Here is a 13028-nt window from a genome sequence, read left to right as displayed (position 1 = left end):
ATATCTTGGTGAAAGCTACTGAAGTGCAACCTACAGTAGGCCATGCAGCCACACCCAGTACTCTGGGAGCAAAGAAAGCCAAGGGCCTGTGAAGGAACATGCAAAGTACTTACACACTGAACATCTTCCAAGCACTGCTAAATCAGAAGGGAGTATTGATTGTCCTCAGCTTGCTTAGAGTTCTATCATGCAGTATTCTTCGAGTACAACTAATATTGTCAATTGCAAAACACAGCATTCAATCAAAACTGGCCAAGCCTTCATCCCAAAGCAAAGTAATGCACATTTGATTTTTTTTTTTCTGTTCAGTATCCCACATTTAGAATGAACATTGAATGTTCTTTTGAAACAAATGAAACAAACAATGAAATCAAAATTTAGTTCTTCATCACTGACAGGAATACTGGACCAGTTTTGACTGTCATCACTTCCAACTGTTTTATCCTGCACCTCAATCCCCCAATGAACCCCCAAAAAACAAGCAGCTACAACACCCAAGAAAAAAATCAACAGTAAGCAAAAAGCTTATAATATTTATTACTTAATGGTACGCTAGAAGTGTAAGTATATGTATTACAAAGAATTAAATTATTACATGACTGAGAAGTTACTCCATTCTGATTGGCTGAGAGAAGGCAGATTTATCTTTAATCTTGGAATTGCATTACAAATTAATGAAGATGTAGTAATAAGTTCCTCAGTCATATAATAAATGAGTAGTCGTACAGAAGCTTGCACATTTGCAATACTCATAGAATTCTTTTAAATTTGCACTCGCCTAGCTTATGGCTCATGCAATTTTGAGAGAATTATCAAATTATATCACTTCTAATCCTTAATTTTACTATTTTATTCTATTTTATTTTTGAGAACACATTATTACATAATGTTCAGACTATAATATTAAGCATGGTATTATGGTGCCACTCATATAACCATATAAATATTAGAAGAAAACAACAGATGGGTTGACCTGAGCAAGTCTGAGTTCATTTGATGGGGCACAATTGCTCAAGATTTCTTCACATTTTTATCGACTAAGGTTGAGCCAGAAGCGAAAATAATACTGGTTCTGGTCCATGTCCTGAATATTGATTAAATTTAGCTCTTGTGGTATTTATTTACTTTTGGTTAAGTTCAAGGGAGGGCACTTCAGTGGCAGGGTGCTCATTTCGTTTTGGACATAAATATCAGAATGTGATATGGCGCTTCAGTGAAAAACAACAGATTACTTCAATTCAAAAACTGTCGAAGTAGGGGCTCTCACAGCCATGACAGAATTTGAATGTTTAATTTTTTCCCAATTTATGTTCCATATCACATTCTGTTAAGAATGTAGACTACATAACTCACTCCTCTAATCAGTCAAACTATTCTTTGTCAATTACCTTGAATTTCACCTTCACAATGAACACTCCTTGGAAGATTGGAAGGGAGCAGTCTGGGGTGGGGGGAACCCCATATAAAAAGGACAGGATTGCTTGTCGGAAATTTTGAAAAAAGTCCCTGAGAGGCACCAAGATCCTGTTTTGTGGGCATGGCTTGGAATTTTTTTTTACCCTTTAGAGGTACCAATTCTTAAACAACACATAAACTGGCACTGACTTTCTTTGGCTCGGCACCCTAAAAGGTACTGCAAAAGCTCTTGCTGTGGACCTTTAGAGGCTGAACAGCCTAAGAGCTACCAAATCTTCTTTTTTAACTCCTAAGAGGTATGACGAGTACCCCTGCCCTTCTTATATGGGAGTCTCCCCCGGGGAGGAAGGGGCAGTTCTCAAATAAATCATGGGTACTCAGTGGGGAGTGGGCACTTCTTAATCACTAAACAGCAATTCATCTCAAAAATCTGATTTTAACATTTTGTCCGTTTTCAAAAGTTAAGTTATTTTCACTATATTTTACCCCTACATGTGCCTAATCTCTTTCAAAAAAGGTTCTACAATTTACATGAGATAATAAAAATTTATTATTTAATAAGATTGGAGCTCTAAAAAAATAATATTGGATTGAAGCTGAATGTTTCAGAAACTACTTCTCATATAAAATTGCACTTTTGCAAGGTAATTGTAAGTGATTTATAATATTATTCCAATACAAAAAAATCTGCTTGACTACCATCATTCTGTTTCAATAATTATTTTGGTTCTACTTTAACATCTTTCCACTACAGTTTAAAAAATTGAAAGAGTTAAGAACAGATTAGTCAAAGTACTTATTGGTGTAATTATCCAAAAATTTTCCAACATATTATCAGAAGTTTGCCAAAGGCTTCAGACATTGTTGAAGATATTTGGAAGATCAAGGGTACGGCAGCCTGCCTACATACACAATGTATGGCAAAGACCTTAAATATTCTATCTTAAAGTGTATTATTAATAAATGTAAATTTTTCAGACTACCAAATTGCACTCAGCTTACGGGCTGACATGCAATTTTGTAAGCCTTTGAAAAAAATTCACTCTTACTTGTTTCTTTCTAATTGCTATTGAAATCATGTGATTACCTATAAATCCAGAGTTTTTTTTTTGTCAAGACACTCAATCCAGAAACATAGTGGGTTGAGCTACATTCAGTTACCTGAATTTGGATCAATGTCTTTATCAACAGCTCTTCTTGCAACGTCCCTCCTCCACAGAGGCTTAAATGGAACTAGGAAACAATTTGGCTTTGTGAGGCCAAGTCCAGGCACAAGAGACAAGAATAATGACCCCATACCTGGACTTCCAAACTTTTTCACAGTATATTCCATCTTCTCAAACAGCCCATGTGTCTTTGAAGGAGTAAAAAGGTCTTCCAATACTTATGAGAAGAGATCAAGCTGTTTTACTACAGCTGCCTTGGAATTACTAGAAGTGCAAAAATTTTGAATTGACTCCAGTGAAAAAATACATTCAAGCAATGTAACTACACTTGTCAAAGTTTTGTAACCTTGCTGACCTCCTGCTCTTTCCCTTGCGTGAGCAAAGCCAATCTTTCCTTATAAAAGTACAAATTTATTTTCCCTATACCGTGCTATGTATGGATACCCTTACACCACATTTGGCTTTCAAGGCCCGTAAAATTTCATTTGTAATTTCCTCAACAGTTTGGTCCACTGAGATATTAACTGCTGAGTACAAATCACAGTTCTTTGGTTCCTCTAGAGTTTCAAACTGTGAATCCAGCAAATTTGTAGGCATAAAATGTTCTTGACGCTTTTCCATTCTCTCCTTTATCAGGTCTTTAGAGCCTTGAAGTAGGACGACAAGGCAGTAAAAAGGTAAAGGCCGTGAGAGCTTCTGTCTCTTGTCTCCAATGGAGCAGTACTGTTGCTTTATTTCAGAGCTTGATTCTGCTCCAAGGATAATTGTTTGCCTATACTGTTCCTTGAGAGCTGAACAAGCAAGCACCCCAGATTCAGATCGCTTGCTCCACCTAGAGCAAATAAAGGTAGAATTCAGTTTGAACGTTACCACTGTTTCAATACATTTAGCAAGTTCTGTACTTGCCTTCTGTAATCTTCATTACCACTAACAGCTTTCCCCAGTTGTTAGCATATTACTACATATACATGTACATATTACTTCTCTGATAGGCAAGTGCAGAGCAATCTATCATTATAGTGTGCACGCGTTGATTTAACATTGTCAGCAACAGGAGAGGGAGAACAATGGATGCCGAAGTTGAAAATCAGAAATCCCATGTTTAAATCTCTAGCTGGGTTTGTTGTACTTTTGGATTTGCAGACTGGTGATTTAGATGCCAAACCTTACATTTATTTATTAATTATAATACAAATTTAAAAATTTAGTAAAACATTTACTAGAATAACTGGGCTGGGTAAGTGTCCATCAACACCTGTCAGTTACATTTTGCTAGTTATAGGATTACTCTAATTTGGTCATATTTAAAAGGATTCGTTCTCTTGTGATGTCCTTGTAGAACAGAGAAAGGTTACCACTCCATCAGCAAAAAAGTCTCAAACAGAGACTTTCAACACTCAAATTTTGTTCCAGATGTGACAAACTCAGACATTAGTACTTCAATATATACCACTACAATCTGGAGTAATTTCAGTTATCAGGCTGGGTGCTTGACCAATATATTGAAATAATTATTTCCTGCCCTGGATTTTTCCTCAGTCATAGTACATTAAACAAATTATAACTAACAGATATTATTCATGAATACCTTTCAATAACTTTGTGCAAAGCCAGGAGCCAAGGTTGTCTGTCCTAAAATCATAACAAAAGATATTTCTCTTAGAGACCCACCTATATTCAACCCTTTAGGTGGTCACTTACAATACAAGATATGACTTTAATATGTAATATTATTGTACGCACTATTACTATACATAGGTGAGTAAAAATACTTTGGACCACCAGGTTGACCTTGATGGCACCTGAAAGAATCTGGAGGGTTCAACTATAATGTCATGGCATATACCTCGTCAGTGAGTGGGGTTCCTTGCTTCATTTTTGTGATGTTACCTTGTGAATGGAAATTGTCTGCATCCATGTAAGGGCATGACAACTGTCAGAAGACAAAAGAAAATAACAAATCAGCTCTACAACCTTAGGGAGACATGGTGGACTCTGACAGTTAGTGCGCTGGACTCTGAATCTAGTGGTCTGGGATTTTGGATGAGAAAGTGACTCTAGGCTCTATGTCTCTAGGCTTTTCAGTTTTTTTGGCATTTCCTTTTTCTCCTTTCCTTATCTTTTTGCTGCAGTGGTTGACCTTCTACTGGACTTGCTTCCCATTCAAGAATTCCCAAGAAAGCATCATCAAGACAGGCAGTTCTTACCATGGAGTAGCGAAGTGGTAAGTAGTTGAGGGAAATTTTGCTCCAAGTTTTTCACTCAAATTTCTTCAGCATTTTCGTGCATATTTCAGGCTCAATTGACCCTGTCACTCTGATTTGGGTATCACTGAAAAGATCTTTTCCTGCAAACTTGAGTATAAGTGATGCCAATTTTGGTCAAAGGTGATGATGTCAGAGGTGGAACGAAGGCCAATGATCGTCACAGCAAGTTACAGCACGCACAGATGTCAGTGGGTTAAAAAGCACTCATTTCAAAAATTTTTATTTTCATGATACATACAGAAAATTTATCTTTTCCAGTTTTGCTGGCTTTAAGAGATTGATGACACACAAGTGAACTAGATTTGATTAAGTTTTGAAAGTTAACTCCAAGGATTGGCTTGCAGTAATTGTGGCATCGAGGATAATCTGCAAATGACAGAAACTCAACAGAACTTTTATGAACCTGGATGTGACAAGAGATTGCCTGCTGTGAAATCAGAGTGGGAAACTACAGTTTGTTATTCAGCCATGATACTTTCCATTTCTTTATTTACCTTAGCCTAACTAAAATTCTTAACTTATATACATCAAAAGTCATTAGGCAGGGAGACCACTACAGCATAGCCAATTACAGTACAGTGAATCCCAGTCATTGAACATTAAACATTGAGCATCGAAGTTGTTGATATTGAAATGGAGAACAAATACACAAACAAACAAGCTATGGATAACACTTCAGAGAACTAGAGGATTGTATGTGTGAAAAGCCATAAATTGAGCAATGTGAGTAATTAATACACATTGCAGTTGAGGAAGCAGCACTCTCGCGGCCTTTGGCAGTAAATAAATAACTAGGGATGACAGGAACTTGTCAATGCTCAGATGGTACTTACAAATTCAAAATTATTTTTCCCTGTATCTCTGAAACTAAAAAAGATTTTTGTTCTGAATTATTTGCAAACAAAAGAGCTCAAAATTTCTTAACCAGTGAATGATTGAAAAATTTGCATTTCTACGTGAAATTGAGGTAAACTGATGCAAATGTGATAATAAATAAAATGAACAATTCAGAAAATACTGCTACAAAAAATACACAATCTATTTGGTATGTTTGTTTACATCATGTATTAAAAAGGTCTCAAATTACAAATTTCCAAGACCCACCTTCTTTGCCAAAGCTCGCGCCACAGTTGTCCTATATAGAGATAATCAGAATGAGCAGTTAAAATTAATAAATCACAAACAGAGCAATCGTTGTTGTTTACAGTGCAAATCTTTTGTAAAAGCTTGGAATGAAAAGGTTTGTGGATGGTCATTCCCAATAAATAGGCATTACAAAGAAATTCGAGGCCTTATGTGTCCCATGGCACAATGAGGACCGATGATGATGATGACAATGAAATAATTTCTGATAATAAGTGGCTGGGCCTTTTCTTTGTTTAAAAGGCTTAAATTATATTTTGGTTGGCTTATTCACTATGATGGCTAGGGATGGAAACAAGCAACATTGAAGCTTTGATATTGAAATATTTAACTACTGGCAAATCAGATCATGTGCTTAAGGCATCTGCAGCCAATTGTTGATCGATATCTAGGATTGACCCTCGATCTGCACTCACTTGATATCGCAATCAACAGTTGATCGCCATCTCGATCGATACTCCGTCAACACTTGATCAACATCTCAGTTCAACAGTTGGTTGAGAGTCAACTACTTTTCACAGGCCCACCACTAAGTGTCGCTCGATAGATATGGGTCAGTCAACGTTCGGCCAACTATACCAACTGTCTAGTCTCACAAAAGTATTGATCAAGATGTCAATTGAATGTTAATTAAGTTGTCAATCGAATGTTGATTGCGTGTATTGATCCACACTCAATCACGGATACACATCATCTGGCAAATCTTCAAAATAGTACTTCATTCTTGAGATACTGTATTTTATTTCATGGAACAATCATACTTACTTTCCACTTCCACAGACTCCTGTTATCAGCACAACAACCATGTTAGAGAACAATGATGTTTTGTGCCCAGGTTACATACACTGTATCCAATCTATAACGGTAAATAATATGTGTAACATAAGATATGCCAAACAATCATTTACTGATAAAACTGCAATTTCAGTAGCTGTGAAGGCTGCAAACTGGGAAACTGGGGTATGTTTCAAAGCTGTTACTTTGACTTAACCTACCTACAGTAAACAAATTTCTGCTGAGGTTGAAAGTCTTACAGTTTCAGCTCTACTTAAAATTTACCTTCCACAAACCACAACTTCTACTGAATATAAGGGTGTATCAACTGATAACTGTATTTACTCAAGCAATAGCACCCTAGAGTAAGTATTCATACATGACCGCAAAAGTAATAATTGGCACCAACTTTGTATAAGCACTGCACACAGAACAAATGCACAGCATTTATGTGAAACACCATTTACCCCTATGCAGCTACTTGACTCAAATAGGGGAAAAAGAGTGAAAGTTACATTTTTAACTGAGGACCAGCCTTTTTATCTTATCATTTTCAAATACAAATAAGAGTTGGTTTTTCTTGACAAAAATACTGCATTTAAATGTCAAAATATTTATTAGGTGTATTGGTGCTTTTTCAGAAATACTAAATGGAAACACAAACTGAAGTGCCATGTGTACACCTTTTTTTTACTATGGTAGTCCACCATGAATATTTTGCGTTGTTTGCAACTAAAAGGTATCCAAGGGGGAAAAAAGGTAGTGTAAAGTGACTGTTTAAATAAAGAAACTATCACAAAAAATTAAAAGAACATTCCTACCCTCTTAAGTAAAAGCAACAGCTTGACTTGTAACCTTACTGGATCTTATAAGATGCAAACATTCAAACAGACATGTAAGCAAGTGAATCTGTCTGAATTTATTACATATAACTATGCAAAAACTCCTTTTATTTGAAAACAAACATGTCTGCAATGCAGTACACAAGGTAGACTTCCTTCCTATTACAAACAAAAGGTGTTTTAATTACGGTCCTTCTTTTCCCAGACCGTAGCAGCATTTGGAGTGAAAAAAAAAAACAGGATTAAGCTTTGTACTTTGACCCCCTGATAATAATATTTACTAGCTCAGCCTTGCTAGCCAAGAACAAACTATATAATTTTCAGCAATTTTAAAACGTTACTGCAATTTTTACTATTATCATTTCATGTGACTGACATAAATAGGGTCGAAACTAGTAACCCTAGCTTATAAATGATATTGTAACATGCAACTTTCCTAGTGCACTTGTATTTTTTTTTTCACCAACACCTGACAAATACTTCCTTTTACCATGGCCATCACCTGTCCAGCTACTTTCATTGTGTTTGAATGTAAAGCATTAAATGTTTTGCATTTAAATTTTGTAATAGTCACTTCACAATAGAGTTCAGAAGGTTATGTCTCAATGACCCCCAGAAAGTTGTGACCCCTTGAAAGCTGCAAGATAAAATTTGATGACTTTTTTAAAAGTAAAAAGAGCAGGAAAAAACACTCAGGTCTGATTTCCTGAGGCAAGTAGAATTTTCTCTTGGGTGAGTGAAAATACACAGTGGTGCAGCAGACAAGTAAAATCTGCCTCAGTAGTCGTTCAAGTCATGGTGAAAAATGTTAGCTTGATAAATTTATGATAATTTCAGAGCAACTACACAATACAGGGCCACTTTTGAAGGTGCATATATTTAGTGGCTCATTTGGCTCGGCAGTGGATGAAGGATGAGGAATAATCTATATGCGTTAAATACATATACATACATTTTATTGTGTTTTAAAATTAAAAATACAATTATAACATGCCTGCACATAGCTGAGCTAATCTAGGTGGGTCATGTCCTATCCTAGGTCTATATATTTAGTGGCTCATTTGGCTTGGCAGTGGATTAAAAAACGAGGAATAATCTGTTTATGTGTCAAGTCCTAGGCCTATATATTAAGTGGCTTGTTTGGCTCAGCAGTGGATGACAAAGGAGCAAACGAGCCATACAAGCTGGCTCATTTGGTGGATGATTAAAAGTCACCCTGTATTCTGTAGTTCCTGTCAGAAACTATTTCAATTATCAAGACTGCAAGATGATTTGAAAGTATGAATTAATTAAAATCCGAGCATACTTTGTTTGTGTTTCTCCTACGATTGCCATCATATTGGCTCTATGCTAGTAAGTAAAATTTCAATGGTGACAAGTGAAAACTGAAATTTACTGGCCTATTGGGCAAGATTTCAATTTTTTTTCCTACCCTGGTAAATCCCAAGAGCAGTGACCATTCAAAAGTAACAACCCTCTAAAACTTATGACACTGAGTCTATAGTTCATTGTTGCCTGTATAACAGAAATAATGGGAAGAGAAAGGAAGAGAGGGGAGACTGGGAAGGAGGCAATAAGGCACACCTGCTATAGGAGCTCTTTCTTTAAGTTAAAGCCTTATAGCATTCAGATAAGCGTTCTCTTCAAATGAAAGGACAGCCAATGGATGCATACAATCTAGACCTGCCTTGGCAAACAGCTGAAACCAAGGGAATAACAACATACCATCAACAGTGTACCTAGAGTGTCTAACCTAAACCATGCCATCAGAAGAAACAAACTCAATTCCACAGAATATGCAACAATAATATTACTATATTGCTCTCTAATAAAAGGACTTACAAATGGCAAAGGGCTAGGGATTGACTCCATCACAGCTGAGTCATTGAGAGCAAGTTTAGAATTTTCAGCGGAGAAAATGCATTAATTGATGATAAAGATATGGAACCATGAAAGGATCCCTGAGGCTTGGGCTTATTGTTAAACTGGTAAAGAAAGGTAATCTAAGGGAATGCAAGAACTCAAGAGGGATAACATTGCTGTCTGTTGTAGGGAAGATACTAGGTAGGATTATTATAGATCAAATAAGGGGAGGAGTTGACAGACGATTAACGGTCGGAAATGGTGAGAACAGCATTACATGAAGGACAGCATTAGATGGAGGTTAATATCCAAACTTGACGACTTAGATTTCACAGATGATATAGCCTAATTCCCTCTACCAAACAGCAGATTCAGAATAAAACAACAAAGATGGAAGAAGACAGACAAGTGGGGCTCAAGATCAATACAGAAAAGACAAAAATGACGAGGATCAATGCAAGAAACCAAGACAAGACTGTTTTAAAATAAATGGATATTGAGGACATTGATGAGTTCACATGCATACTTGGGAGCGAAAGTGTGTAAAGAAGGAGGTGCAATAAAAGACCTTACGAACAGACTATCCAAAGCAAGAGGTGCATTCATCAGATTGAAGAACATATGGAGTTCCGAGAGACCCAAGACAACCTTGAGATGAACAGTAGAAAAGGAAGGGGAAGAGGCAGGGTAGAGCTCATGGGAGGAAATGAGAATGATCGCAGCAGACCAAGAAAACTGGAGAACTTCTGCAAAAGGCCCTATGTGACACGAGGCACAAGAAGGACAGATGCTAGATGCTAGATGCTCTTACTTATTTTGCTCCCTCTTCTAACACTTTACAGAAGAAACACACCTTAGGTGGATGATAATTTGTGTTTGCCAGTAAACGATGATATATCTGTGTAAAGCCAACACTATTATGCAGAGATGTACACCCTCGTTTCTGACTGATGAATGTATTGACAGTTGACATGATCGGATTACTTGGAAATTGGCCACATAATGCAAATCCTGCTTCTTGTCACATTTTCACCTCCCTTTCCCTTCCCTGTTCATAATTGCTGCACAGGCTAATTTACTGAAATGACACTCTGTATACATGCAGCTTCTTAATTATGTAGTAAATAATGTAAACAAAGTAGGAATGCAGAATACAAAGAACTGTTTCACAGAATTTTGATTGCAAAAAGTGTTGTCCACCATCATTCTGTTATTTAAGTAGATTGGCCCATAAAAAAGACAGTTCATGTACAGTACTAGCTGCCCTAAAGTAGCAGTCACAAAAGGATGGGTAATAAAAAGTGGATAGATAAAAAGTACGTAACACACGTCAGCATTTTACAGAGAGGGCACATGAACCATCAACATTTGACGTTTTTTGTACCTTTTTTTAGTGACTATGGGACGAAGGTGCATCAAATTAAGAAGAGTATTTAGCGTTTTTACACCGGAAATTGCTAATCTGGTACATTTACATAAAGACCCTTCATTCTAAAGTCACCAAAAAACATGTACAAAAAAGGCAAGGGGTGCATGGTTTAAGTGTCCTTCCTGTAAATACCAGCTCCGATTTGTACATGCATGGTTGAGAAGTGGCTTAATTAGAATGTGCAGTAAGAATCTAAGAGTTGGAAGTTTAATAGATTTAAATCCATGCTCTTCATTCCAGGAAGCATGGCTAGGTTCCATAAGACTTGGAGGGGAGTTCTTATGATATCAACACGTGGTGCTCTATTTCTTTCAGATTTAGCTCACACTGCCAGTCACCATGTCATATGGTTACCATCAGAAGAGAGGGAAGCTAATATATCTGAATTTTATACAGGAGAATAGAAAACCATTTTTTGGCAGATTGTTCATGTACAGCAGGTACCTGTACTTTAGGAAGGTACATGGCCAAAACTATCTGGGAAGTGAGGGCAACATGTGCAATCTGAAGACTTTGTTATGTCTGAATTGAAGTAATAACGACAGTGGTCTTCATTAAATAACTTAATCAATAATTCAATATGACGGCACCGTACATACTACAGTTATATTTTGAATTTAACTCCCATGGGGCACTTTTTCATGGAAAAACTCTGGTTTTCTTTAAGAGAGCAAAATGCTTGCCAAATGTGAAAATTCCTTTAGAAAACTTGTATGAATACTGGCTCAAGGAAAGGAAATAATTTATGATATTGCAGACGAGAACGTCAAGTGAGCTTGTATTTGTGCCTCATTCCATGCATGATAATTCTCTTCAAATCACGACAAAATCGAAAGCCACAGTTTCATTATCATACGTGATTGTAAACCTCCACCGAAACCTGACATGTGAAACCGAAAATCTGTAGATACCAGAAGACGAGAAACATCAGGCGGAAAACGCCGTCACGTACTTTTAGAAGACGTCGCATAATATGGTGAACCACAACACTACTTTTCATTCAAAACGTTTTAATCCGCAGCAAATTCTACTTCGCTTTTGAAACTGCTGATAAAATAAAGTCATTGTTTGCTTATCAAGATCGCTGCATCTCTAAATTGAACTTAAAAAGTAATCACCGGGTTGTCCTTTTTCTGACATCCAATTTAGTTATTCGCTGCTGCATCAAAATCTCAACATAGGCTTATTCTTAGGTCAATTAAAGCTAGCTCGTTCAAAGATCTTAGCCATATCTAGCTTAACTCAAAGTGTTAAGATTACCTGAGAAGAAATCTGTAAATGGACGACCCAAAATCCAGTGCATTAGTTCATTTACACATCAATCGCGAAGTGTCTGCCGACAAATAAATATACACAACTTGAACGGATGGCCAGAATGACTCATTGCAATTGGATGATAAAAATAGGAAATTGGTTAATAAGCTAACTCTTCGATCCTTGCACTTTGCGATAGATATGAGACACTTTGCACTCCGTTGCATCCCATTTTTTATATTTTTCTCTACTGCAAAAAAAATTCGGAATAATACTTATATCAAGGAAAAAATTCTACTAAGCCTTACCCGAGGAAGAAACCCTCTCAGGACCCTTGTCAGCGTTCTCAACAGCTGTGCAGCTCCTTGGATCCCAGGACTCCCCGACCCTGTCATACCGCGCCTTTTCAGGGCTAAAACCGCTGAACAGCTTTGTCGGTCAATACAAGGAGGGGACTTGTCCACATCATTTGCCGGTTTGTTATGGTCCGACGAAAAAATGTCAAAAGAATGAACTTCTTGCTCAGAATTGATCACGGCCGAAGCCAGACTAAAATTCTTACCAAGTAACTACCACAAAAAGCTTCTTTTACTTTTATTTTTTTTTAATAAGCTTACATAGCCTCTTACGCGAAATTAAATAAATTTAAACGTTTTACCGAGGCAAGTGCCTTGGTTCGCTTGTTACTAGTTACGGTCTTGCTGATAATTTCAGTTAAAAGTCAAATTCTCCAAATGAACTGGCGCAGAAACATGCCGAGACAGCTCACCTTTTGATGATACATTGTTTATTTTCTTTTATCAAGTACACCTGATTTTCATAAATTTATTTTTCTTATTACAGTTACGTGATTCAGTAAAGTGATATCGCACGA

At 36.8% G+C, this 13028-nt stretch overlaps 1 protein-coding gene and 1 long non-coding RNA gene across 5 annotated transcripts; one reads left to right on the top strand and one right to left on the bottom strand.

Annotated features, from left to right (window-relative positions):
• Nucleotides 1–513: 513 nt before the first annotated feature.
• Nucleotides 514–12538, bottom strand: LOC110066045 (gluconokinase-like). Of its 4 annotated transcripts, XM_089296089.1 has the most exons (8): nucleotides 12463–12538; nucleotides 12161–12233; nucleotides 7588–7631; nucleotides 6758–6848; nucleotides 5954–5984; nucleotides 4429–4515; nucleotides 4171–4214; nucleotides 514–3414 (listed from the first exon to the last, which is right to left on the bottom strand). In XM_089296089.1, exons 4-8 carry the CDS (start codon nucleotides 6796–6798, stop codon nucleotides 3003–3005), a joined length of 615 nt encoding a protein of 204 aa, XP_089152215.1. In that variant the 5' UTR covers nucleotides 6799–6848; nucleotides 7588–7631; nucleotides 12161–12233; nucleotides 12463–12538; the 3' UTR covers nucleotides 514–3002. The 4 variants fall into 4 exon arrangements, with proteins under 4 accessions (XP_089152215.1, XP_089152213.1, XP_089152216.1 ...); XM_089296087.1 differs by lacking the exon at nucleotides 7588–7631; XM_089296090.1 differs by lacking the exons at nucleotides 7588–7631; nucleotides 12161–12233 and having other exon boundaries at nucleotides 12463–12512.
• LOC149108521 (uncharacterized) lies at nucleotides 4511–11664 on the top strand. The gene is made up of 2 exons (XR_016209190.1): nucleotides 4511–4806; nucleotides 11216–11664. It is a non-coding gene; the product is annotated as an uncharacterized LOC149108521 (long non-coding RNA).
• Nucleotides 12539–13028: the final 490 nt, after the last annotated feature.

Source organism: Orbicella faveolata, unplaced genomic scaffold (assembly GCF_042242905.1).
Source record: "Orbicella faveolata isolate gen_17 unplaced genomic scaffold, um_ofav_v1 contig_26, whole genome shotgun sequence".
Lineage (NCBI taxonomy): Eukaryota > Metazoa > Cnidaria > Anthozoa > Scleractinia > Merulinidae > Orbicella > Orbicella faveolata.
The sequence above is the reverse complement of the archived record's forward strand: the minus strand, read 5'-3'. Positions and strand labels throughout refer to the sequence as shown.

Excerpts from the sequence above, each read along its gene's own strand:
- LOC110066045 (XM_089296089.1), bottom strand. The coding sequence starts at position 6,798 with ATGGTTGTTGTGCTGATAACAGGAGTCTGTGGAAGTGGAAA. Across the intron at positions 4,516-5,953 it reads CGCGAGCTTTGGCAAAGAAG|TTGTCATGCCCTTACATGGA; the intron begins GTGGGTCTTGGA and ends GTCTTCTGACAG. Across the intron at positions 3,415-4,170 it reads TTGCACAAAGTTATTGAAAG|GTGGAGCAAGCGATCTGAAT; the intron begins GTATTCATGAAT and ends TATTTGCTCTAG.